Source organism: Ornithorhynchus anatinus, chromosome 11, assembly GCF_004115215.2.
Source record: "Ornithorhynchus anatinus isolate Pmale09 chromosome 11, mOrnAna1.pri.v4, whole genome shotgun sequence".
Taxonomy (NCBI): Eukaryota; Metazoa; Chordata; class Mammalia; order Monotremata; family Ornithorhynchidae; genus Ornithorhynchus; species Ornithorhynchus anatinus.
In genome coordinates, this window is record NC_041738.1 from 4,279,154 (window position 1) to 4,306,186 (window position 27,033).

Below are 27,033 nucleotides of genomic sequence, written 5' to 3' on the forward strand. Positions count from 1 at the left end.
GGAAATTTACCAAAGCAGCATGATCTAATGGAAACAGCACCGGCCTGGAAGTCAGAGGACCTGGGTTCTAATCCCTATTCTACCACCTCCCTGCTTGTATGACCTTGGGCAAGAAATTTAACTTCTCTGGGCATCAGTCTCCTCAACTGCAAAATGGGAATTCAGTACCTATTCAGACTGTGAGCCTGATATGGAACATGGACTGTGTCTGACATGACCGATTGGAATCTATCCCAGAGCTTTGAATGGTGTTTGATATATAGTAAGCACTTAAAATACTATAAAAACTAACAACCCCCCCGCCTTAAACCTAAAAAACTTGTCTACTGAATACTGAGCTAGTCGCTTCAGAGGGTACAATATGAGAGATTGCTCTCAGCCCTCGAGGAGTTTATGATTCAAAAGAGAAACAGGCAGGCATAAACTGTATAACACTGGGAGAACAAAATGAAAATGTATATATACATTCGATAGCACCAAGAGCATGGAATATTAAAATAATTTTTACATACAAGCTCGATTTATTTACATTTTTATCCTCACAAATGTATTCAGCTGTTTTACTCTGATCTGCTTAGAATGACAGCTGCTTTATCCTTGCCCTTCCTCCTCTTTTCACTTTCTATAATTTGTCTGTCTCCCACATCAGAGTGTAAACTCCTTGAGGTCAGGGAACGTGTGTCTTGTTATTCCTGTACTATACTGAGAGTACAGCAGTAACAAGACATGTTCCCTGACCTTAAGGAGTCTATTATTAATAATAATAATAACAGTATTTGTTTAGCACTTACTTTTTGTGTCAAATAATATACTAAATGCTGGGGAAGATCAGACAAATAAGTCCTACATGGGACTCCCAGTCAAAGTAGGAGGGATCAGAGGTACTGAATCCCTATTGCGCAGATAAGGGATCTGAGGCACAAAGAGGTTAAGTGAGTTGCCCATGGTCTCATACAGAAGTGGTGGAGCTAGGATTGGAACCCGGGTCCTCTGACTCCCAGACCCGTGGTCTTACCACTGGGCCATGCTGCTTAATACAGTGCCTAACACTTAGAAGATGCTCGATAAATTCCCTGATTGAAATGGAGTTTGTAAACTGATATATTAATTTGCTTTCAAAGTTGGTCTCTATTATTTCTTTCCCCTCTAATTTTATGTTTGGGCATTTGTGTCTTCTCATCTTTCTCATTAGCTTGAAAGCTCCTCAAAGGTAAGGATGGGGTCTTTTACTTTTATTTGTTTACTCCCTAAGGGCTTAGGACAGTGTGCTTCCTGGGACTATGGAGACTACCTCACATGCACAAAGGCACATGTCAGGTCATCACACACACCCCACCACCCCTCCCCCCCCCCCCGTCTTCCTCAGAAAAAGACAAGTCTCAGGCTAGCAGAACTTGCTGTAGGCTGCTCTTAGAATCACTCCAGTGCCTACAAGAATCAATCAACAGTATTTATCAAGTACCTAATGGGTGCAGAGAGCCGTACTAGGCACCTGGGAAAGAACAGCAGAGTTAGTACATGCTATCTTTGCCCTGAAGGAGCCTATATTCTACTGGCCTGACCTTCTTCAGCTGATCTGATTCCTCCATAAAGGACTGGATCCAGTTCAGCTGCTGAGGAAATGCTCGCTACCCTTTGGAGATTCCCGAGTGATTTCAAGTTCAGCTGGCGGAGTAAGTCTGTGGTTTGCAGCACATCATTTCGTTAACTTCAGAAACAAGTGAATGACTCTTTGGGTTGTTAGTGAGCAATAAAATGATTCTCTTCCATTAGCTGGTATCACTGGAAGTGTGCTACTGAACTGTCATCCTAAAATCATGACTTACGTTTTCTATACTTGGGGGGAAAACCTCTATTTTCAGAGCAATGTGGCCTTTGACAACTGCACATCTTCCCCTGAGCTGACAAATGGGTGGCACAACAAAACTACTTTTCATTGTTTCTTCTGTAACAATTAAAGCAATTTCAGTATTCATTTTGTAAAACTTTTTACCTTGTACCCACTGACCCTTTGTATTGAAATGTTAAAACAAGTAGCTGTAATTTCCAGTAAGGATTTGCAGAGCCCTCTTTTCACCTCACAGCAAAATGCCTGCAGGAAAGTTTTAGCTCAGGAATGGAAAAAAAAATTTGCAGGGGCACTGCATATAATAATAATAATGTTGGTATTTGTTAAGCGCTATGTGCAGAGCACTGTTCTAAGCACTGGGGGAGATACAGGGTCATCAGGTTGTCCCACGTGAGGCTCATAGTCTTAATTCCCATTTTACAGACGAGGTCACTGAGGCACAGAGAAGTTAAGTGACTTGCCCACAGTCACACAACTGACAGGTGGCAGAGCCGGGATTCAAACCCATGACCTCTGACTCCCAAGCCTGGGCTCTTTCCACTGAGCCACGCTGCTTCTTTATGTTTTATTAAATAGAATTAGTCTCGTCCAGCAGGGTACAGAGAAAAGAATTCCCCTATTTAGCAAAATTTCCACAGGAACACAAAATGAAGATGAACACGTACGTAAGAACATCTTTTCATTAAGCGGCCGCCTCAACTGCAACAAGGAAATAGGCAGGAAAGGGGGTAGCACAGTTTTACAATCAACAGCATTGTTAAAGCACTTACTATGGGCCCAACACTGTGCTAAGCACTGTGGGAGATACAGGTTGAAGGGTCCCTGGAGTAGATACAAGATAATCAGAGTGGTCAGTTTCTATCCCAAACGAGGCTCACAGTTTAAGAGGGAAGGCAAACAGGCTTTTAATCCCATTTTACAAATGAGGAAACTGAGGCACAGAGAAGGTGAGTGACCTAACTATGGCCACCTGACAGGCAGGTGGCAGAGCCAAAACAAAAACTCAGGTCTCTTGACTCTCAGTCCCAAGCTCCTTTCAGTCAGCCTTCATATATTTTTTTAAAAGGGTACTTGTTAAGCGCTTTCTATGTACCAGGCACTTCCTAAGCGCTGAGGTAGACACAAGCTAATCGGGTTGGACACAGTTCATGTCCCACACCGGCGCTCGCAGTCTTAATCCTAATCCCCCTTTTCCCGATGAGGGAACTGAGGCCCAGGAAAGTGAAGTGACTTGCCCAAGGCCATACAGCAGACAAGGGAGGGTGCTGTATGTGAGAAGATGGAGTGTGGGAGTCTTCCAGACTATAAACCCGTTGTGGGTAGGGATTGTCTCTATTGCTGAACTGTACTTTCCAAGCGCTTAGTAGAGTGCTCTGCACACAGTAAGCACTCAATAAAGACGATGGAAAGAATGAAAGAACGCAAGCTCCTTCTGGGCAGGGGTCATAAACAGCTACTCCTTGGAACTCTACTCTCCGAAGTACCTGGCACAGTGCTCTGTACACAAGAGCCCCTCAAATAAACACTGATTGCTCATGTTTCTACCACTACTGTAGGCTCTCAAGTGTTTACTCCAGTGCTCTAAACACAGTAGGTGCTCATTAAGCATAACCCCAGTGCTCTAAACACAGTCGGTACGCATTAAGTATGCTGATTAACCAATTGGGACAAAGGGAAACTGATTGATAGGCTAAAAATCTCAGCCAAACAGGGCATCCTCAGCTGGGGACTTGCCCTTACCCTCTTTGTAATTTTACTGTCGACCTCCCCTGCTAAAATGTAGGATTCTTGAGGGCCAGAATTTTGTCTGCTTAACCTCCGTCACTCTCCCAAGTGTTTGGTACAATGCTCTGCACGGAGTAAGCACTCAATAAATACCACTGATTGAGGGAAGTAGCCAGAACATATTGATAGAAACCAGAATTGATAGAAATTGTTCTGCGGGTTAGGAGGGAATCTTTCACAGGCCAAAGTCAACCCACGGGTTGCCAAATCACCTCTAACTGCTAAGTGTTGTACTAAGCGCTTGAGAGGGTACAATACAAGAGTAAACAGGCACATTCCCTGCCAGTTATCAAAGGTGCAGGATCTGTGGGTGAGGAGTGAAGCTTTGCAAGGGGTGATCCTGCCGCTTGCTATTTTAACTATTTTATTCATCGACAGATGGGAAGAGCTTGCCCCTTAAATCTGCTTGTAAGACCACCGGATAGCATCCTATGGTAGTCTGCGCCACGGTAAATCTCATTAAGTTTCAAAACGGCCATGACAAGTTGGCTCTAAAACAGATTAAGTTCAAAAGGGCCAGGAGTCAGCATAATTAATAAGGAAAAAAGGCACCACATGAATGGAAGAAGGAATATGACTGATTTTGTTTAAATCTGTCTGAGAAAGATCGGGGGGGGGGGGGGGGAGGGGCTCAAGTAAAGTCAACAATCCTGTGTTGCTTTAAAAAAAAAGGGCAGGAAGATCCTGGGGTACGTAATCATAGGGTAACCATGAAGTTATCCTTCCTCTCACCCAGCACAGCCACCCAGATAGCCTCAACTCCCAGTTCATGGCACATACTGAACAACGGCGAATCTCTCATGAAGTGATAAACATATTTAGGCATCAATATGTTCCTATCCCCGGTGAAAATCTCCATGATTGTGTTTTTCTGTCATTTTCAGATTCAGCTTTTTGGGAACAGTCATTTGAATTAGGAATTTGTTTCCTAAGGTCTCGGCTTTTTTGGAGAAATACACTACACTGAAGCCACACAACTTAATAAATGGTGTGAAAATAAAAAAAGGGTTCACTCTTTGATAAACAGGGGTTAAAAGTAAAAGACTAAGAGGAACCTAAGCTTCATTAGCCTAAGAACAAGGCAGCCAATAGGAGGCTTAACAACAGGGTTCAAATATATGAGGGGATCCTTAGGGAGAGGCAGCAAATCACACCTTGACCGGCTGTGAAATCAAAGATGGCAGGGCACCAAAATCAGCCTCTACCCATCTTCCCCTAAAGCTTCTGGAGAGATAGAGTGAGAGAGAGAAGGCAGGCACAGATATAGAGCCTAATGCTCTTTTTCTGGGTGTGCCCCAACCAAGAAAGCTTGGGGAACACTGAACTTGAGTCTCTTTCAACACCCATTTCAGGAAATAACCGGGACGCATTTCATTTAGTTAGCTTGAGCTCTGTTCGTCAAATGACACAGCCAAGTCCGGAAAAGCAAGAGTGCGTCGACTTCAGCACCCTCACTGTGTTCTGCCAAACTAAAAGTCCCCCGGCTTTATTTGGGTCTTTGAATTTCCAGAGGCTTCCCAATTTCTGGCTAAAATTCCTCTCCTCTTTTTAAGTAAATAAATGAATAAAAGGTAATTCTGGATCATTCCTTTAAATAGAGAATTAAAGTTACTTTGGACTCACTCGTCTCTGATGCATTCTGACTATACCCACCTTGAGGGTTGAGTTCATACCTGCAGGTTCCTTTTGATCGTGTGCTCTTGATGAGTTGTGTGGGGTTTTTTTTTTTTTTGTTTTTTTTTACTACATTGTACTTGTCCATGTAAGCTTAAAGTGCTCTTACACAGTAGGTACAGCCAGGTCCTGCCACAACAATATAAACCATTTCCTAAGATGCCGTAGTTCACAGCTGAATAGCTAAATAGCAAAGCAGCATGCCATTAAAAATTCCTCATAGTGGGATTCCTCCACATAAACAATCATTTGTCTTGGAAGGACAGGAAGGCAGTAGGGGGGAGAGGAAGTAATCATCATTAACAATAACTGTGGTATTTGTTAAGCGCTTACTATGTCAAGCACTGTACTAAGCACTGGGGTAGACACAAGATAATCAGGTCCCACATGGGGCTCCTGGTAAATAGGAGGGAGAACATATATTGAATCCCCATTTAGCAGAAGAGGGAACTGAGGCACAGACAAGTGATTTGCCCGAGTTCACAGAACAGGCAAGTGCCAAAGTCAGGATTAGGAGTCAGGTCCTCTTCTCTCCACCACACAAGAAGCTCTGGAGACCCTTCGTAGAGGTAGCAAACCCCCAATCCCACTCTGTAGTCCCGGGAACAGTCCAACAGTCCTGCTGAGGCCCAAGGTTTTCCCCAAGAGAAAAACTGCTCTCTTCCTCTCCTGGCTAACTCCAACCAACCCAGCCGACTGATGACAGGCCATTCCGGAAACTGAGTGCACCAAGGGGTCCCATAGCACTTTATAGTGAGAAAATCACAGGGCTGGTTGCCACAAAGTCCTCTGTCCAACCACAGCCTTCACAGGCAGGTCTTTCTCTGAGCACTGAAACAGAGAGAGATGAGACTAGAGCCTTTTTTTTTTTTTTTTAAAAGACTCCAGAACATTTCATCATGCCTTCTCTGGGAAGCCTATCCCAGGGTTTGATAGCCACCACAATGTTCAAGCTTCCTTTCCTAATAGAGTGCTCCTAGCTACTTCACCAGTTTATGTAGATTAGTTACATAATCACTAAATAAATTAGGGCAACTTTGCAAAATATAATTCCCCCACTGAGCAGAGCCTGCCCACAGACCCCACACATCATAGTCCTGTTGGTTCTATACGCTTCTCTCGCCAGGAATGGGAGCAGGAAAGGCCAAGGCCATCTAATTCCTCGAAATTACCCCACACCCATTTTAACCAGGATTAAGCACTTAGGACAGTGTTTTGCACACAGTCAGTGCTCAATAAATACGACTGAATGAATGATTCAGCATTTCAATCCTTCAGTCGTACTTATTGAGCGCTTCCTGTGTGCAGAGCACCGTACGGAGCCCTGGGAAAGTACAATTCAGCAACAGAGACGATCCCCGCCCACACCAGGGTAGAGAACCAAGGGCCAGAAAAGGCAACCGCTGCTGTCATTCTCTGACCAACTGGGACGGAAACCCGCTCGTGTCATTTCCTCTGCCAGAGCTTAAAAAAAGGTATGCCGAATCCTTGCTCTCCCTTTCCGAGACTGCGCTGTATGGAAAAGCATCATCGATTTTTAGGAATTTAGAGATAGAGGAATCATCTACGATGAAGATTAAGATTCTGTCATTAATATTACTTCCCAACATAAAGACACACCACAAAAGCTGAGCTCTTCTAATAAATGCCCATGGGTAAAAGATATCTAACCTGACTGGATGAAAAGAGACGAAAAGTTGAGACCGCCACAGTGAAAGCAAAAATAATGGACGGGGTGACCCAAGAGAAGCCCCATTCATTTTTCGTTGCTCATTGTCAACTGTATAATTAACTACTAACTTTTGCTGCCTGACACCCAGAACTGAAATAACACTAGACGAGACAGTTTAATGGTCTAAGCTTCTACGAGCTAGTTTCCATTAAACTCTTACTCACTTGGTGAGGATAATGTAATCCACATTGGCTTAAAGAACAAAAATCCACGCAATCCAAAAAACAATGGGGCCCCAGTTTTACGCACACACCCTCCCCCCCCCAATACTGTTCTGTCCCCATGACTGTGTTGGCTCCTCAACTGAAGGGGAAGAAAGGGGGAGTGTGGGGAGCCATGCAGCAGACCAAATCTGCTACTCTAAATGCACAGGGCGGAAGCTGGTTCACCTAATCCAGATATTTCAGATAATGGAATTTATGCAAATTCGACTCCCACTGCTCCTCTGCACAGCCCTGGAAGCCCTTAGGCAGTTGTAAATACTTTTTGCCTGTCTGCTTCGCCCAGTAGACTGAAGAGACTGGAGAGAAAAGACTGAGTCTTCTACCTCTCCTGTAGCCTCTCAAGCCACCATTACGGTGCTCTAAGTGCTCAATAAATACTGCTGCTTGACAGAGTGCCTTGCCCTCAGTTGGCACTCGGTAAACATCGCTGGCTAATAAGAAAAGTTGAGGACTTGGGCTGGGAGTTGACTTCATTCGTGCTAAAACGGGCCACGATACCAGAGGGCCGCTTGGCCTACCCTGAACCTGAACCACGCCTGGAAAATGAGACCTGCATGAGCTTGAGAACATCTGGGGGCCAGAAATCCAACCATGGGGGGCAGTTTAAGGACACCATTCCAACCACTGAGGGGGGTGAGTGTGCGTGCGTGCACTCGCGCCAGTGACCGACTGAACCATCAAACTCAAGTGACTGAGATTCTTGGAGAACACATCCAATTTGGCTCCACGGCCTCCCAGACCCTGGGCTGGGATACACTTCTAGGGGTGGGGTGGTGTCACTCTAGGTTAATGGAGTTCCTTTCGGATTGTACCTCCGATCCCCATGGACTCTGTGGTCCTGGCAGGTGCCTTCACACACTAACAGGCTACATAAACTCATTTTATGGGCATGGAACATGGCCGCTACTTAGAGGGCGTGGTACTCTCCCAAATGCTCAGTACAGTGCTCTGCACACAGTAAGCGTTCAATGAATATGACTGATTTCCTAAAATGCCCAGGTTGCTCTATTAGGGCTCTGAGCCTGGATGGATGAATTTTCCGGATACGGACACAAAGGATGGGGGCAACGGGACACGGGATTGGGGAAGAGGTGAAACTGGGGTCCTACACGGGGGGCTAGGCTCTAGCTACAGTCTTTCTCCAAACATTCGCACAAGGAAATGGGGGGTTGGCAAACCGCAGAGCTGCTACGGTCAAGAGCGATGGGTTCTCATTCCCCAGTGGAGTGTGATGATTTTGGAGGCATACGGGCTCAGGGGAAACTGCAAGACTGGCAACAAATACAACAAACAGTCTGGCACGAGCTGCCTCTTTGCCAGGCTCATTCTGGGCATGAGCTAAAGTATGAGCTAAAGCATAGTGACTTCTTACAGAATGGGTCACTGTACCTCCCAATGGGAGGTAGGCCTCCCTCCCCATACCCCCCAAAGAAACCCAAAATTTTCCAGTTGACAAACGTTTTGTATTTACTTGGAAAGCTGTGTTAGAAAACAAGTTCTTGCCTAGAAAGTTATTTGCAAAGCTCTGTTGGGAATCTGGATTTAGAAAGCGAGTTGCTGTCCGAACACTCGGGGAGCTTTCAGGTTACTGCGTGCATCTCCCCCAAACTCTTGCAAGGAAAGGCAGGCTGACAGTGCCCTCATCGGACAGATGGAGGAAATTTAGGCATGATAAGGTGAAATGACTTGCCCAGGGCCACAAATGTATCAGCAACCAAATCCGACTAAGGGCTATCAACTCCCAGTTTCGTGCAACTCATCTTTTCCAGTAGACTACAACTCATCCTTTCCACGAGACTACTGCTGCCTAGCTTCTTCACGAGCTGGACTACATTTACAGTTACCTCATTTACATCTACTCATTTGGGAACTGGGTTCTTCTCTGAGGGAAAGTTCATTAAAATTACCCGAAGGAACAATCTACCAAATAACCTCACCAAATACCCCAAATAACAGCGATGATAAAAATGAATAAATCGCCCTGCAGGTGCTACGTGTACATAAATGGTTTTCATTTTTGTAGTCTAAATTAGATCACTCTGAGAAAGGAGCTACAGGGTCGTTAATTCCATAATGTACAATCTGGTCGTACGCGGTGTCTTACCCTTACAGAGCCCATAGATTAGGGCCAAAAATGATTAAAAAGGGAGGAAGCGGGTCCTCCGAGGAAACTGTGGTTGCTTAACTTAGAGAATGTGAGTGTTTAACAGACTCCAAGGATACAACCTTTTTTGTTTTGTTTTTTTAATGGAGAGAGAGCGTCGACTTGGTCTCCATGCTGGGAACAACAAGAAACAGGCATATATTAGAGCGGGAGACTTCCAACGGACACAAGGATGAATTTCTTGTCTCAGGGATAAAAAACATTCTGAAATGGGCTCCCAAGGGAGGTTGTGGAGGCTCCGGCCCTGGTGGATCTTTTTAAAAAAAAAAAACCATCTGTGTTGGATGGTTTAGTCATTCGCCTGCCTGGAGCCTGAACTGGATGACCTCAAGGACCATTTAAACCAAGGAATTATATATGGATAGGAGTTGCATCAATTCACAAGGGAAGGGCAAACAATTCTTGACTTTTAACCCACCTGCCCAAGTCCTCTCATCATCATCATCATCACCACCAGTGCTATTTACTGAGCGCATACTGTGTGCAGAGGACTGTACCAAGAGTTTGGGAGAGTACAATCACAACGGAGTTGGTAGACACGTTCCCTACCCACAGTGAGCTTACTTACAGTCTAGAGGGGCAGACAGATATTACTATAATTTATAATCTGTAGGTATGTACTTTAAGCACACAACCAGTCTGTGACTTCCAGAAGCCCCAATTCTTGCTTTTCTATCCGAATCAACTAATACCTCCCTCACAAACAAGGTTTTGGGGTCAACGCAAGCAGCCCAAGCTTCATTCAACTCCTGAAGTAATAAAGCAACCCCAGCCACCGGTGTTGTTTCAACATACTTTCTGGATATTTTCAGCCCCCAAAATAAGGAAGCACAAACTTAAGCCGCATGAGCTACCACTAAAATGTTGAGTCTCTTAAGTAAAGTCTACAAGTGTAATATGACAAGCCCATGAACCAATAACTAAAATGTAGAAACCTCTCTATTGGCAAATTAACATGGAGGTGGAGTTTAAAACGACGGATTAGAACAGGATCAACGCAGTCCTTGTACCATGTCAGTCAATTTTTAAGTGACTACGACACTGACCTTGAGCCACGTTTCCTGAATTTAAAGACACGAATAACTTCCTGCCAAAATCTGGCTTTTTTAAAACTTAATGTACTCTCGAAATCTCAATTTGAAATCACTAAAGTACATTACCCTCCAAGGGTTTATTACCGAAACCCATGTCCTTCACACATTTTCCCCTCTTCTGCCTACACACCCATTTCTTTGATATAGTGATATACAGATAGCGAGCTTGTTTTAAAGTTTGCGCCAGATGCATTTTATTTTTATTTAGAGAAGTCATTTGGGGATAAAAGGCTAAGGATCCCAGCAAGAAAAACTGGATTTAAATTTACACAGTGTTCTTTTTTTTTTTTTTTAAAAAAAAAAGGAGGTATCCTACAAGGACAACTATCAAAAGAAATTGTTTTTCTGCAAGTTACTCTTGCAGTACCGTACTACATCTCCAGTTCTTCTCCAAACAGAGACACTTTGTTGCAAGGGCCCAGAGAGAAGAGTTCACAACCTTTCGGGTTAAAAGACAGACTCTTTCCCCTCCAGCTTTTGCCATACGGACGCTGATGTCCACTAAATAAGGCGGCCGGCCCAAGGACCAAACTTTTTCAAAGGGAGATTCTTCCCGCTCCAAGTCGTCTTGCCTCGAGAGGAAGCACCCAATAAAGACGGTGGGAAGTAAACAGAGAGTCCTTGTGACCTGGGTTTGGTTCAAAAGTTCAAGTCGCACTGGGCCTACGTGGCTTGAAGAAAAACACCACCACCACCAACACAACTGCACGTCATCCTTAGTGTCTCATCAGCCACACTCCAGATTGAGCAGTTGGCCACACTCTCCACAGCCTCTCAACTTGTCCAAATTAAGGGAGTTTTTGGAGTTTTAAATTTTATTTTTTTTGTTGGAGAGGGGTGCTCCATCTAAGTCCCTGGGCCCCAGATTTTCCACCTGACCCTGCCTGGAGTGGCTGCCCAAAGTCATCTCTCATGGGCAGCGGAAAGAGCCCGGGCTGGGGAGTCAGAGGTCATGGGTTCGAATCCCGACTCTGCCACTTCAACAGTATTTATTGAGCGCTTACTATGTGCAGAGCACTGGCCTAAGCGCTTGGAATGGACGATGCGGCAACAGACAGCGACCATCCCTGCCCATCGACGGGCTGGCAGTCTAATCGGGGGAGACAGACGGACAAAAACAATCGCAATGAACGGGGGACCGTGGGCGAGTCCCTTCCCTGGGCCTCAGTGACCTCCTCTGTCAAATGGGGGTGAAGACGGGGGGGGGGCACGTGGGGCCACCTGATGACCCTGCATCTCCCCCGGCGCTTAGCACAGAGTGAGCGCTTCCCAAATACCAATGTTATTATTATTATTCATTCATTCAATAGTATTTATTGAGCGCTTACTGTGTGCAGAGCACTGCACTAAGCGCTTGGAATGGACAATTCGACATTATTATGATTATTATCTAACCGGAGGGGGTGGCACAGAGTAAGCGCTTCCCAAATACCAACGTTACTATGATTATTCATTCAATAGTATTTATCGAGCGCTTACTCTGTGCAGGGCACTGTACTAAGCGCTCGGAATGGACAATTCGACATTATTATGATTATTATCTAACCGGAGGGGGTGGCACAGAGTGAGCGCTTCCCAAATACCAACGTTATGATGCTTATTCATTCCATAGCATTTACTGAGCGCTTACTCTGTGCAGAACACTGCACTAAGCGCTCGGAATGGACAACTCGACATTCTTATGATTATTATCTAACCGGAGGGGGTGGCACAGAGTGGGCGCTTCCCAAATACCAACGTTATGATGCTTATTCATTCCATAGCATTTATTGAGCGCTTACTCTGTGCAGAGCACTGCACTAAGCGCTCGAAATGGACAATTCGACATTATCAGCATCGAAGCGGAGGGGGTGGCGGCGTGTTGGTTTAATTGGGTTGGACAAAATGGAGGCCCCTCTTGGGGGGGGGGGGGGGAAGGAGGACAATTAAAAAAAAAAAAACCCAACATCCGAGGTTCAAGGAGTGTTTCCGGAGGACGGGACCAACGGCATCGGCCTCCCGAAATGGAGGGTCCCGGGACTTGTCGGGGGGGAGCGGGTCCCGGGAGGCCAACGGCAAAGGGTGGGCGGGTCGGCGGGCGGGGAGGGGGCCCGGGGGGCCCGCACTGGGTCCGGGCGGCCGGGCTCCTCCCCGCCCCCTGTCGGCGGCCGGGGGGATGGCGGGGGGAGCTCCCGGCCGCCCCCCATTGGCCGACTGGGCCGCCAATCCCCACGACCTCCCGCCCGCCGGGCCCCGATTGGCCGCGGAGGGAGCGCCGCGGGCCCCGCGGACCAATCGGCCGCCTCCGCCCCCGGGCCCGGGCCCCGCCCCTTCCCTCCCCCCTCGGCCCCCTCCCGCGGCCCCGCGGCCTCCCGCTCCCGGAGCCCCCCGAGCCTCTTACCGTCCCGGGACGTGCCCATCAGCTGGTCCAGCATCGCGCGCATCTGGGCCTGCGCCGACATGGCGAGCGGGAGGGCTGGCGGCCGCCGGGGCCTCGCCGGGGAGGAAGCGTATCCGGGCGGCGGCTGCCCCTTCCTGCGGAAGCCCCCGGGGCGGAGAGGGGCGAGAAGGGCCGAGAGCCCGCCGGCGGGACCCCCTTTCTCCTCACGCTCGCTCCGCTTGTCGCGACGGGGCGGAACGGGAGCAGCGCGCAAGGCGGCCCGTCAGCGCGCGCGCGCGCGCCCGCCCCTGCCCCTCCTGACGCGGCCGGCGGGGGCGCGCACGCTCCCCGCCCTGGGCCAACCCCGGCCTGCCAACCGCCGTCCGGGCGCGCGCCCGCGCGCGAGGCCCGCCCCGCCCCGCCCCCGAGTCTCGCGAGAGTTGGGGGGGGGCAGGCGCCCTCCCCGCCCTCCTCCTCCTGAGGAGAAAAGGGCGACGAGGCCCCTCGTGAGGGAGGCCTCTGGGGGAGCTTAGCCTGAGGCGATTTTCATCGCCCCGGTCGTTCATTCAGTCGTATTTAGTGACCTTTACTATGTGCGAAGCACTGGGCGGCCCCAGGCAAACCCGCTTGGCCGCAGGCCCCCATTGTGCAGCTGAGGGCCCTGAAGCCCGCCCCAGTAGTCACTTGCCCGAGATAATGATGATGGTATTGAAGGGCTCATTAGGGGCCAAGCATTGCTCTAAGCGATGGGAGGCATACGAGGTCATTAGGTGGTCCCACGCAGGGCTCACGGTCTGCCTCCCCGTTTTACAGAGGAGGTCGCAGAGGTCCGGAGGAGTAGAGGGACTTGCCCAAGATAATAATGAGGATGGGTTTTAAGCGCTTAGTATGGGCCAAGCACTGTTCTAAGCGCTGGGAGGATGCAAGGTCATCAGGTTGTCCCACGTGGGGCTCACAGTCTGCCTTCCCATTTTACAGATGAGGTCGCAGAATAATAATAATAATGTTGGTATTTGTTAAATGCTTACTATGTGCCGAGCACTGTTCTAAGCGCTGGGGTAGACACAGGGGAATCAGGTTGTCCCACGTAGGGCTCACAGTCTTAATCCCCATTTTACAGATGAGGGAACTGAGGCACAGAGAAGTTAAGTGACTTGCCCACAGTCACACAGCTGACAAGTGGCAGAGCTGGGATTCGAACTCATGAGCCCTGACTCCAAAGCCCGTGCTCTTTCCACTGCGCCACGCTGCTTCTCAAATAATTGGTATTTGTTAAGCGCTTACTATGTGCCGAGCACTGTTCTAAGCGCTGGGGTAGACACAGGGGAATCAGTTTGTCCCACATGGGGCTCACAGTCTTAATCCCCATTTTGCAGATGAGGTAACTGGGGCACCGAGAAGTTAAGTGACTTGCCCAAAGTCACACAGCTGACAAGTGGCCGAGCTGGGATTTGAACCCATGACCTCTGACTCCAAAGCCCATGCTTTTTCCACTGAGCCACGCTGCTTCTCCAGAAGACTGGAGGAGTAGAGGGACTTGCCCAAGATAATAATGAGGATGGTTTTTAAGCGCTTAGTATGGGCCAAGCACTGTTCTAAGCGCTGGGAGGATGCAAGGTCATCAGGTTGTCCCACAAGGGGCTCACAGTCTGCCTTCCCATTTTACAGATGAGGTTGCAGAAGACTGGAGGAGTAGAGGGACTTACCCAAGATAATAATGAGGATGGATTTTAAGCGCTTAGTATGGGCCAAGCACTGTTCTAAGCACTGGGAGGATACAAGGTCATCAGGTTGTGCCACATGGGGCTCACAGTCTGAATCCCCATTTTACAGATAATAATAATATTGGTACTTGTTAAGCGCTTACTAGGTGCAGAGCACTGTTCTAAGCGCTGGGGTAGACACAGGGGAATCAGGTTCTCCCACGTGGGGCTCACAGTCTTAATCCCCATTTTACAGATGAGGTCACTGAGGCACAGAGAAGTGAAGTGACTTGCCAACAGTCACCCAGCTGACAAGTGGCAGAGCTGGGATTCGAACTCCTGACCTCTGACCCCAAAGCCTGTGCTCTTTCCACTGAGCCATGCTGGGTCACTGAGGCTGGAGGAGTACAGTGACTTGCCCAAGATAATAAATGATGATGGTATTTGTTAAGCGCTGATATGGGCCAAGCACTGTTCTAAGCGCTGGGGAGAGCATACACGGTCATCAGGTTGTCCCACGTGGGGCTCACACTCTGAATCCCCATTTGCCAGAGAGGTCAATGAAGCCTCAGAAGAATAAAGTGACTTGCCCAAGCTAATAAAGATGGTTTTTAAGCGCTTACTATGTGCCAAGTACTGTTCTAAGCGCTGGGGGGGGAGGGGAGCATACAAGGTCATCAAGTTGTCCCACGTGAGGCTCACAGTCTGAATCCCCATTTTACAGATGAGGTCACTGAGGCCCGGAGGAGTAGAATGACTTGCCCAAGATCCCATCTCCTCAGCACTGTACTTGTCTGCTCAACTGTATATATTTACATTACCTTATTTATTTTGTTAATGAAATGTACATCGCCTCGATTCTACTTAGTTGCCATTGTTTTTACGAGATGTTCTTCCCCTCGACTCTATTTACTGCCATTGTTCTCGTCTGTCCGTCTCCCCAGATTAGACTGTAAGCCCGTCAAACGGCAGGGACTGTCTCTATCTGTTTCCGACTTGTTCATTCCAAGCACTCAGTACAGTGTTCTGCACATAGTAAGCGCTCAATAATAATAATAATGATATTTGTTAAGTGCTTACTATGTGCCAAGTACTGTTCTAAGCACTGGGGGACAGGGGAGTATAACAGGTCATCAGGTGGTCCCACAAGGGGTTGACAATCTGAATCCCCATTTTACAGATGAGGTCACTGAGGCCCAGAGGAGTCAAGTGACTTGCCCAAGATCACACAGCAGACAAATGGCAGAGTCGGGATTAGACTCCCAGGCCTGCGCTCTACCCAACTAGGCCACGCTGCTTCCCTACATGCGCTTTCTCACTTAGGGCATCAGTAGGCTCAACTCTAAGTAATCCCAAGCTTCTTTATATTCAGCTAGTACAGCATCTGATTTAATCAAAGAGAACAATGAAGGATAAATCCATCTTTTCCCATCCAGCCCCTTACTTTGTACTAAAGATGATTAAACCCTACCCAACCCCAGCAAGGGAGTAGCTTCATTTTTTCAGCTACTTCTTTCAGAAGACCTTCAGCACTTAGCATAGTGCTCTGCACCCAACAAGTGCTCAATAAATAGGAATGAATGACCTCGAGAACAAAGGGAAGATGTGTTGCGAAGTGCTCGCCTCACACCCAGAGGCGATCAAGGAGGCCTAGTTTGGGAGAGAAGGGGGGGAGGCAAATGTAGGACCTTAACCATTGTCCTTCCACAATCCCCCTTTCTGTGATTTTAAACAGGCAAAGCGGAGTCAAGAAGCCACGACTGGACCACACACCCAACCACGGGAGCTTTTTCCGCAGTTTAGAACTGGAGTCCTGGGTACCTGGTAGCAGAAGGCTGTTCCCGTGTCGGGGTTGAAAGCCCTTTGTGATCCGATTGCCATCGCATCCCAACCTTTCTTCTTCCTCCCGTTCTTCGCCGTAGGCTAGCTTGGGCTTCCTCCTTTCTAAACAAGCCTGAGAACCAATCTCCTATGCCCTTTTTGAGAAGCAACATGACAGGGTAGATAGAGCACGGGCCTAGCAGTCAGAAGGCCGTGGGTTCTAATTCTGGCTCTGCCGCTTGGCTGCTGTGTGACCTTGGGCAAGTCACTTCACCTCTCTGTGCCTCAGTTCCTCATCTGTAAAATGGGGATAGAGACCGTGAGCCCCACATGAGGCAGGGACTGTGTCCAACCCGCTCCTTGCTCCTGTCCACCTCAGTGCTTAGTACGGTGGCTGGCACAGAGTAAATACCATAATTATTGTCGGCGTCAAGGAGATTCCATAGAGCCGGAAGGATGGCAGACGGGGCCTAAGTAACAACCGCCCGACCGATTTCCGGGCCGATCTCCAGAAATGCAATAAGTTCCACCTCTAGTTTTCGTCGATTTCCACAGCAGCACGTATGGGTATAATTGGTAATGACGTCTTGGACACCACCCTCAGGGACGGATGCGTCAAAGGGCTTTCTGGTGTCGTTTTAGACAGATTAGGCAAGTCAAATGATTCCAAGAGTTCTTTCAAGTTCCGGTAGGCGTGCAGGTCCTTTCAAACGCTGTTGTCGTCTCAGCTGCCACCGTCAACCGGTGGATTTTTGGTCTTGGTCTTAGGAGGGGCAGCGGTCAGTCTTCTCGTCGGGAGAAGCGTGGATGCAAGAGTTCAGGTTTGGGCACTTGACGGTGGAGTTCATGGTCAGGAGGATCTGGAAAGGTCCTTTCCATCGAGATGCCAGGATGTCTTTTCGTCTGTGGACCCGGACCTGAGCTTAATTCCTGGTTGTGGAGGATGGCAGGATGAGTCGGGTTCCCCTGGGAGGGCTTCCTGGGCCTGGGTGTGATAATTCCAACTTAATTAGTGAGCTACAATAATCTAAAAACAAATCATCCAGAAGGTGTATATTTTGCAGAATGGGTGGAGGGGAGGCGGGAGTCTTCAGAGGGCGGCCTAGGAGTACTTTGTGTGGGCTCAGACCTAGTTTCCTATTTGTTTTTCGATATTCCATTTTGTCTTTCTAAAGCCCCATCCGATTATGGGTGGTACAGACTTTGTTCTGATGATTCACGGATTGTAAGCCAGAAAAATAGTGTGCGCGTTACAATGTTGTAGCTGGATTGTAGAAAATTTTGGAGCAAACCCATCTTTATATTCAGCTCTAATCATTCTCCCCCTTCATTGCTCATATGTGACACCCCATGGTGCACAGGAGCAGGATAGGGGAGCAAGGTGGCCATCAAGGGAGCACCAGAGGCTATCTGGATGTAGAGAACGTCCAGCCAGTTTCCATGTTTCTTTCTCCTTTTTCCCAGGACCTGTTTTGTAATCTAGCGAGGTCTTCTAGGGAAGGGATTGGATAGCCGATTGGGAGAGGACAAGGAAATGACCGGGAGCAAATCAGTATCAAGGAGGTGGGGCATTACTCCAAACCAGGAAGTTTAATTTAACCTCGGAGAAAGAGAGGGTGTCCTAAGCAGAAAGGGGGATTCCAATATCAGAGGATGCAATACCCTAGAGGTGGGGGATACATTCATTCGATAGTATTTATTGAGCACTTACTATGTGCAGAGCACTGTGCTAAGCGCTTGGAATATACAATTCGGCAACAGATAGAGACAGTCCCTGCCCAATGACGGGCTTACAGTCTAATCGATCTGGAACCAATTCCCTAAAGTTTCACGCTCTGTGTATATTATTCTTAACAGGGTGATAATTTCATTTTTAGAGGTAAGTCATTTTGGTACAGGGATGTGGGGTGAAGCAGAATGTGTTCTCAAATCACGTGCTCTTTGCTTACCCAGTTCTCAAGGACTCTGCTGATTAACACCAACGGATGAGAAGCAGGATGGCCGAGTGGAAAGAGTACAGGCCTGGGAATCAGAGGATCTAGATTCAAATCTTGGCTCTGCCAATCGCTTGCTGTGTGACCTTGAGCAAGTCACTTGACTGCTCTGTGCTTCAGTTTCCTCAACTGCAAAATGGGGGTTGAATCCTACTCCCTCCTATTTAGACTGTGAATTCCGTGTGGGACAGGGACTGTGTCCAATATAATAAACTTGTATCTACCGCAATGTTTAGAGTGGGGCTCGGCCCATAATAAACGCTTAAATACCATTTTAAAAATGGTTTCTAAGCAAGGAGAGGGCATCTCGGAGGCTGCGATACCCTAAAAGTGGGGATAGACTCTGGGACCAATTCCCTAGGAGTTTCATGCTCTGTGTCTATTCTTCCTTCCATGGTCATCATTTCATTTTTGGAAGTAAGTCATTTTTGTACTGGAACATAGGGTGAAGCAAGTTGTGTTCTCAAATCATGTGTTCTTTGCTTACCCTGATCTCAAGGACTCTTTTGATTAACACCAATGGATTCCCGCTGTACCTAGGCACCCCCGGGGACATTCAGCCAATAGTGGTTGATGAGAATACTGAGATGGAGCATAGCTTAGTGGATAGAGCACGGGCCTGGCAGTCAGAAGGACCTGGGTTCTAATCCTGACCACCACCCGTCTGCTGTGTGACCTTAGGCAAATCACTACGCTTGTCTGGGAAATTGAGGCACAGAGAAGGTCAGTGATTTACCCAAGGTCACACAGTAGGCATAAAGCTGAGCTAGGATTAGAACCCAGGTCCTGTGACTCCCACACCCATGCTCTTTCCACTAGACCACGCTGCTTTCCATAAAATGCCGGAGAGCTCTAGACTATAAGCTCGTCGTGGGCAGGGAATGTGTCTATTGTTATTTTGTACTCCACCAAACCTTTAGTACAGTGCTCTGCACATAGTAAGCACTCCACAGATGCGATTGACTGACTCTGTCCCCAGAGCCAGGAGCTATTTTGGCGCATCAAGGGATTACGGGGTGGCAACCAGGGCCTGTGGAGGGGAGGCAGGACGGACTGCCTCCTCCCAGCTCTTAAGTAATAACCATGGGTTATTAAGTATTAATAGTTGTTATTAGTTATTAAGTATTAAGCGCTTACTATGTGCCAAGCACTGTTAGGTCATCAGGTTGTCCCACGTGGGGCTCACAGCCTTAATCCCCATGTTCCAGATGAGGTAACGGAGGCCCAGAGAATAACAACAATGTTGGTATTTGTTAAGCGCTTACTATTGCCGAGCACTGTTCTAAGCGCTGGGGTAGATACAGGGTCATCAGGTTGTCCCACGTGAGCCTCACAGTCTTAATCCCCATTTTCCAGATGAGGTCACTGAGGCACAGAGAAGTGAAGTGACTTGCCCACAGTCACACAGCTGACACGTGGCAGAGCTGGGATTCGAACTCATTACCTCTGACTCCAAAGCCCGTGCTCTTTCCGCTGAGGAAGAGATGAACTTTAATATGAATAAATACTTTATATCATTTAAAGTTATGTATTTATAAGTGTTGTGGGCTTGGGGGCGGGACGAATTGAGGTTAGAACAGTGCTCGGCCCATAGTAAGCGCTTAACAAATACCAACATTATTCAACTCCTTCTGGGCAGGGGGGGGTCTACTAATTCTGTTGCACTGTACTCTCCCAAGCGCTTAGTACAGTACTCTGTAGGCAGTAAACGCTGAATTAGTACAGTTGATCGACTGCTTTTCGTTCAATCGTATTTATTGAGCGCTTACCTTGTGCAGAGCACTGTGCTAAGCGCTTGGGGGGATTCCAAGAGCACAGTGAAGGGTCCCATCCCTTGGGAGCAGACATGAATATAAGATAAATATTACGAGATTGCTCTGATCCGTTTCGGGAATAGAGATTTGGGGTCCCTGAGGCCCAGCTGTCGTTTTCCTGTGTCCTTCAGAGGGACGGCGGTGGAGGAGGGGCCCCGAACTCCAAGTCCCGGCATCCCCCGGGGGCCGATGGCGGCGAGGGGCGGCCGCGGTCACGTGGCGGGTGACGACATCGATGACGCGCGCCCGCTGAGCAAGGAAAGAAACGACCGAAAGGGGGCCCCGGCGGAGCCCCAGTGGCCTAATGGATAAGGCATTGGCCTCCTAAGCCAGGGATTGTGGGTTCGAGTCCCATCTGGGGTGCAAAGTTTTAGAACTTCGGTCGGGGCGGCATCCCCCTCCAATTTTACCGGGGGAAGAAGGGCGGGTTTCCAGCGGGAAAGGTTTTGTTTGTCCGGATGGGCCGGACGCCGCTTCCCCCCGTCCCCGGGCGACGGGGGGCGGTGCTTCGGCGCTCGTCCGCCTGGCCTGCGCGGCTCGGGGGCGCGCGCTGATCGATGGCTCTGGGCTGGGGGGGAGGCGGCCGGGACTCCGGCCTCCCATTGGACGGCGGCGGCGGCGGGGCGGGCTCTCATTGGACGGCGGCGGGGCGGGGCGGGCTCCCATTGGCTGGCGGCGGCGGGGGGCGGGGCCGGAGAAGATGGCGGGCCTGGGGTCCCCGGCGCGGACCCTGCGCGGCCTCCTGCGGGAGCTGCGCCTGGCCGGGGCTCGCAACGACACCGCCTATCGCGATACGGCGGCCTATCGCTACCTCCTCCACGCCTTCCGGGCACACCGGGTACGGACCCCTCCCCTTACTGGGGGCTAAAGCGCTGTGCTAAACGCTGGGGTGGAGCCCGAGCTAATGGGGGGGAGGGGGGGGACGGGGGGACACGCAGTCCCTGCCCCCACCCCGGCCTCCCAATCTCCCTCCCCCTTTTGCACCTGAGGCCCCAAGCGGTGAGGTGACCTTGGGTCGGTGGCCGAGAGTCCGGGCCTGGGTTCCAATCCCGCCTCCTGGCCGCCGGCTGACCTCGGCCAAGTCACTTCACCTTCCTGAGCCTCAGTGCCCTCGTCTGTAAAATGGGCATGAGTAATAATAATGATGTCGGTATTTGTTAAGCGCTTACTGTGTGCAGAGCACTGTTCTGAGCGCTGGGGGAGATGCCGGGCAATCAGGTTGTCGCACGTGAGGCTCCCGGTTATTCCCCATTTTACAGATGAGGTTACTGAGGCCCAGACAATAATAATGATAATGTTGGCATTTTGAGAAGCATTGTGGCTCAGTGGAAAGAGCACGGGCTTTGGAGTCAGATCATGGGTTCGAATCCCTGCTCGGCCATTTGTCAGCTGTGTGACTTTGGGCAAGTCACTTCACTTCTCGGTGCCTCAGTTTACCTCATCTGTAAAAGGGGGATTAAGAGTGTGAGCCCCACGAGGGACAACCTGATTCCCCTGTGTCTACCCCAGCGCTTAGAACAGTGCTTGGCACATAGTAAGCGCTTAACAAATACCAACATCATCATTATTCAGTGCGGAGCACTGTTCTAAGCGCTGGGGGAGAGACAGGGCAATCAGGTTGTCCCACGTGAGGCTCACAGTCTCTATCCCCATTTTCCAGCTGAGGTCACTGAGGCACAGAGAAGTGAAGTGACTTGCCCACGGTCACACAGTTGACAGGCGGCGGAGCTGGGATTCGAACCCATAACCCCTGACTCCCAACCCCGGGCTCTTTCCACTGAGCCACGCTGCTTCTCTAAGACTGAAGACTGGGAGCCCCTTGGGGGCCAGGGACTGTGTCCAACCTGATTAACATCTCTCTACCCCAGTGCTTAGAACAGTGCTTGGCACATAGTAAAGCGCTTAACGAGTACAGTGATTATTATTATTAGGTCTTTCCGCCTCCCAGGCCTGCGCTCTCTCCACCGGGCCTCGCTGCGTACTCTCTGTAGGCCACTGTACAAGGATTTTGGGAGAAAACAGTAAAAAGTATTCACAACTGCAAGTTGGTTTAGGAGAGGAGAAGCAAGACTGGAGTTAGCTCTCCCTTCTCCACCTGCTTCTTTCCCCCCTCCCGCCCTCTCCCAAGGGCCTCAGTGGGGTCTTTCCACTAGGCCGTAGTATCCTCGATTATCAACTGTTATATTGTACTCTCCCAAACGCTCAGTACAGTGCGCTGCACACATTAAGTACTCAATAGAGAAGCGGCGTGGCTCAGTGGAAAGAGCCCGGGCTTGGGAGTCCGAGGTCATGGGTTCGAATCCCAGCTCTGCGCCTGTGGGCAGGTCACTTCACTTCTCTGGGCCTCAGTGACCTCACTTGTAAAATGGGGATGAAGACTGGCAGCCTCACATGGGACAGCCTGATTATCTTGTATCTACCTCAGCGCTTAGAACAGTGCTCTGCACATAGCGCTTAACAAATACCAACATTATTATTATTAAGGACCTGTGTTACAATCTCCCCTCCACCACTTGTCTGCTGTGACCTTGGGTAAGTCACTTTCCTTTGCCTCAGTTACCTTATGGGTAAAAATGGGGATTGAGACCGGGAGCCCCACGTGGGACAGGAACCGTGTCCAACCTGATAGGTTTGCCTCTACCCCGGCACTTAGTACAGTGCCTGGCACCTACTAAGTGCTTAATTAATACCATAAGGAAAAAAAAAATAGATTCCACGGGCTGATGGATTGATTTTTCCACCGGGGCAATTGCAAGGCCCGGCCCTGCGGTACAGTCTCCTGTTCGTTAGGTAATAATAGGTTCAGGCAGATTGGTTTGGACACGGTCCCTGTCCCACATGGACCATTTTACGGAGGAGGCAACTGAGACCCAGGGAAGTTAAGCGACTTGCCCGAAGTCCCGCAGCATCCGGGTGCCAGAGGTGGGATTCGAACCCTGACCCCACGTCCCTCGGTCCCTCCGCAGGTCACCGGCGAGAAGCTGTGCCGAGCCCAGCACGAACTGCACTTCGACGCGGCCACCTACCTCTGCCTCCTCCGTAGCGTGCGGGAGCACGTGGCCCTGCACCGGGAGTTCCACGGGCGAGGGGAGCGCTCCGTCACCGAGTCCGCCGGCATGGTGGGGCTGCAGCTGCCCCGCCAGCCCGGAGGGAAGGGCTGGGAGCCCTAGGCCCGGGCGACGGCCGGTCCTCCGCGGCCCCAGCCCCACGCCATCTGGCCTCCGCCCGGCCCTCTTCCCATGAAAAGGTCCTTCCCGACGGACGTGGGGCCGAACGCGCCCGCCTCCGAGCCGGCCCGCGGGGATCGGGGAGCCGGACGGACGCGAGGGCTCCGTTCGAATTCTCAGGAGGGGATCCCGTCCGCCCGTCCGAGCCTCCTGGGTCAGTCCGGCTTCTCCGGACTCCGGCCCGGGAGACGCGGCCCCGGGGCTCCTCCGCGGGGGCCTCGCAGCCTGGAAAGGCCGTCCGCGGGAGGAGAACGGGGAAGCCCACCGAGCCTCCGGTCTGGCGCGCTAGAAAACCGGGAGGCCGAAAAGGGGTTTGAGGAGCCCCTCGTCGGGGACCCCCAAAGCTAATAATAAAGATCTGTCAAATACGGGAAGAGCGGAGACTGGTCCGGGGGTCATTCCGGCAGTTTAAAAAGGCTCCGGGGGATGGAAGGGAGGATTCGGCTTTCGGTGAGGGAGGCCGTCTCACGCGGCCAGAGGGATGGGATCGAAAGGTCGGACGCGAATCTGACCAACGAGCCCGGAACCCCCCGCCCCGGGACGCGACGGACCCCGGCCGGGAGTTGGGAAGGGGAGGTCGGGGAAGCCGTGGTCCCGGGCAGCTTGCCACAGATGCCGGCCTCCGGAGCCGGTTCCGGGGATTCCGGCCGCCGTGACGGGCACGCTGGCGGCGCTTCCGATGGCCATGAGGCGACCGGGGGCCCTCGTGGCCGCTGGGGCCCGGCCTGGGCTCCGTGAGGGCGAAGGCCTCACAAAATTCCCGGCTCCTTCCGCCGGTGTCCCGGGCAGCTCCCGCCCAGAGTCTCTTCCTCTAACAGCCCCCGGGGTGGGCTTTGTGCCCTGGGTCTCGGTTCTCCCTTGCCCACGATTACCTTTCCCCTGTTAAAAATCAAGTTCTGAAACTCATTTAACCCCCCACGCCCGGGGCGATCGGAGGTGGGAGCAGGTCATCAGTGGGGTACCGTCCCCAGGCAAATGGGGCGGGGACAGGTCCGGAGTCAACATGGGCCCGGGCTGAACTGGTAGGCCCTCGTGGCTGGCAGTCCATTTCATTCACCTGGCAGGGGCTGCAGGGACAGCGTAGGACGCTCCCTCAACCCGGGAGTATCGGGCGGCGGGCCTCAGTTAGCTCATCTGTAAAATGGGGATTAAGTCTGAGCCCACATGGGACGAACTGATTACCTCGTATCCATCCCAACGGTCAGAACAGTGCTGGACACATAGCGCTTAAATACTATATTAAACGTACCCCCTCCAGCCCTCACCCTCCGAGGGGAGATTGCCCCATCTAGTTCCAGCGGTCCTAATAATAGTATTTATTAAGCCCTTACTTTGTGCCGAGCACTGTTTTAAAAGCTGGGAGAGAATTCAAAAGTGGGAATTAGACCTGGACCCCGTTCCAAGGGGGAGCTCCCGATCCAGGAGTATAAATGGGAAGAAGGGATCGGACACGGACGCACGCGGAATGATCAAACAGTGAAACGTTACCAAATGAGTAGGATGCCGCCGCCGCCAGAGGAGAATTGGAGGCTTCGGGGTTCAGAGTTGAGGGCGCACCCGTAACCTCAGTCTTCCCCGGGATTTGTGGCGGCCCCAGGCTGTGAGCGTCTCCTTCCCAGCGGGATGGCAAAAGGCAGGACGGGACGGAGCCTCCCGGGAAAGCCGTGGCCGACGACGTCCGAGGGCACGCGGTAGCCACTTTCCTGCCCAGCCTGGCGTGCGGGGAGCAGGCCGGGAGCGGAGTGCCCGGGGGCTGAAGGGATGGGGCACCCCCCCATCGGAAAGCCTGCCCTCTCGATTGGGGGGTGCGGGTGGGGCCGGGGAGGAGCTGAAGGAACCCCGCAGGCAGAGGCCGGCCAAGGGGCCCGGCCGAGAGGATGGAGCGGAGAGGGTGGGCCCGGTGGGACCCGGCCCCGGAGGATGACTAGCGGTGAGGCCGGGTTGGCTGGGGCAACCCGGGGCGGCGGACGGCCACCCTCCGCCTCGCAGCCAGTGACGCCCGGAAGGCTTGGAGGCCGTCGCCCCCCTCCGCCCCCGGAGCCCGAGATGAATAAGCGCCCAGGCCCCACGAGGAAAGGTAGGTACATCGATGTTTATTAAGTACAGCACAGACACAGGACACGTACAGAAGGGCCACGTCCCCAGTGACCGGCAGGAGATACATACACCGAATCCGCCCAGGCTCCCTACCCGCCACCCCCAAGGCCCGGGGGCCTCACCCGCCGTCCTCGGCCGCCACCCAGACCCCCATGGCGACTCTCGGCCCCCGCCGGTCCCAACGCTCTCGGAAACCAGAGGGCGGGCGGGGTCCCGGCCTGGGCCGGCGGAGGTGCCGGTCGGCCGGGCTCCGCGGGGGAGGCGGGGGCCGGGGCCGGAGGGCGGCTCCCGTCACCCGGGCGGCCGAGGAGCCGTCCGCGGTTCAAATGGAAACTCCCGGGGAGCGGTGGACTCCCCTGGGCAGACAGAGCCTTAAGCGCGCACACGTACACACACATACACACACACACACACACACGCTCCCCCCTCCACACTTTTTTTGTTTTTTTTTTTTACTAAAATAATACAAATAGGGAGATGGGTGTATTTACAAAACCCCATGGCTGGTACAGTACATCATTTTTAAGACACACTAAATGCTACAATCTTTCAGGTCCTGAGATTATTACAAAAATCAACTCCAAGCTTCTCCTTAGCAGCCCGCTGCCCGGTCGCGCCCCGTCCCCGGGCAGCCCTCCGCCCCCCACCCCCCGCCCCACCGGGGGTTCAGGCTCCTCCCGCCAGTGGAAACGAAGCCCAGTGGGAACGGACAGGGGACGACGGCGGTGGACGGAGGCGACGGCCCAGAGGCGGAGAAAGCAGAAAACGTGAAATCGGGTGCCGGGTGGGGGGGACCTGGCCAGCGTCCATCGGTTTCTCGAGCGGAGGCTTCCTCCCCGCATCACGAACCGGGGCTCGACGGGAGGAACGCCGGCCGGGCCCGAGGCGGCTCTGACGGGACGAAGATGGGCCCCGCCGCCTCCAAGTGGCTCCCCGGCCCCCGGTGGACCTTACCCTCGGCCGGGCCGAGGCACAGCGGGCATCGCTCGGCTCGGCCGGGAGGCAGCTGGTCTCTGCCAGCCGTGGCCGGTTCCCCCGCTTCGGATTTGGCGAGGAAGCGGCGGCGAGAGCGGCCCGCTACTCGGATGCTACTCGGGGGTAGGAGGGCGTCACGGCATAGTGGGTAAAGCACGGGCCTGGGAGTCAGGAGGTCACGGGTTCTACTTCTGCCTCTGCCACTCTCCTTTGTGACTCTGGGCAAGTCACTTCCCCGGGCCTCAGTTACCTCATCTGTAAAATGGGGGTCGAGACTGTGAGCCCCGCACGAGACGGGAACTGTGTCCAACCTGATTTGCTTGGATCCACCCAGCGCTTAATACAGATAGTCCTGGCACATAGTAAGGGCTTAACAAATACCACAATGATAATCATTATTATTATTACCAAGGGCGGCAGCGGAGGGCAGCGGACATCGGGCGGCGAGATTCCTTTCCCTGAGAGGAGGTGGGAGTTGGCAGGGAGGGGGCCCGCCGTTGCTGACCCGCCGGCCCCACGCC

General features: G+C 51.5%; 2 protein-coding genes, 1 long non-coding RNA gene and 1 other non-coding gene across 11 annotated transcripts in view; 2 read left to right on the plus strand and 2 right to left on the minus strand.

The window, feature by feature from the left end:
• LOC100087663 (putative RNA-binding protein Luc7-like 2) overlaps positions 1-13,173 on the minus strand; it is a 37,937-nt gene extending 24,764 nt beyond the window's left edge. For 3 of the 8 annotated variants that reach the window (XM_029074647.2, XM_029074646.2, XM_039913667.1), the window contains exon 1: positions 12,903-13,168. In XM_029074647.2, coding sequence (XP_028930480.1) covers positions 12,903-12,963 — 61 coding nt within the window. In that variant the 5' untranslated portion in view covers positions 12,964-13,168. Of the gene's footprint in view, positions 1-12,902 lie in introns of all 8 variants that reach the window. The other 5 variants (XM_039913665.1, XM_029074643.2, XM_029074645.2 and 2 more) reach the window with 3 other exon arrangements.
• A 3,747-nt stretch (positions 13,174-16,920) lies between these two features.
• On the minus strand, positions 16,921-20,740 carry LOC103170626. Its single transcript, XR_003762791.1, has 3 exons — positions 20,169-20,740; positions 18,355-18,427; positions 16,921-17,390 (listed from the first exon to the last, which is right to left on the minus strand). It is a non-coding gene; the product is annotated as an uncharacterized LOC103170626 (long non-coding RNA).
• On the plus strand, positions 20,504-20,576 carry TRNAR-CCU. The gene has a single exon. It is a non-coding gene; the product is annotated as a tRNA-Arg (tRNA).
• A 156-nt stretch (positions 20,741-20,896) lies between the features above and the next one.
• On the plus strand, positions 20,897-23,816 carry FMC1 (formation of mitochondrial complex V assembly factor 1 homolog). Its single transcript, XM_029075534.1, has 2 exons — positions 20,897-21,051; positions 23,180-23,816. Exons 1-2 carry the CDS (start codon positions 20,914-20,916, stop codon positions 23,381-23,383), a joined length of 342 nt encoding a protein of 113 aa, XP_028931367.1. The 5' UTR covers positions 20,897-20,913; the 3' UTR covers positions 23,384-23,816.
• The last annotated feature ends 3,217 nt before the right edge of the window (positions 23,817-27,033 follow it).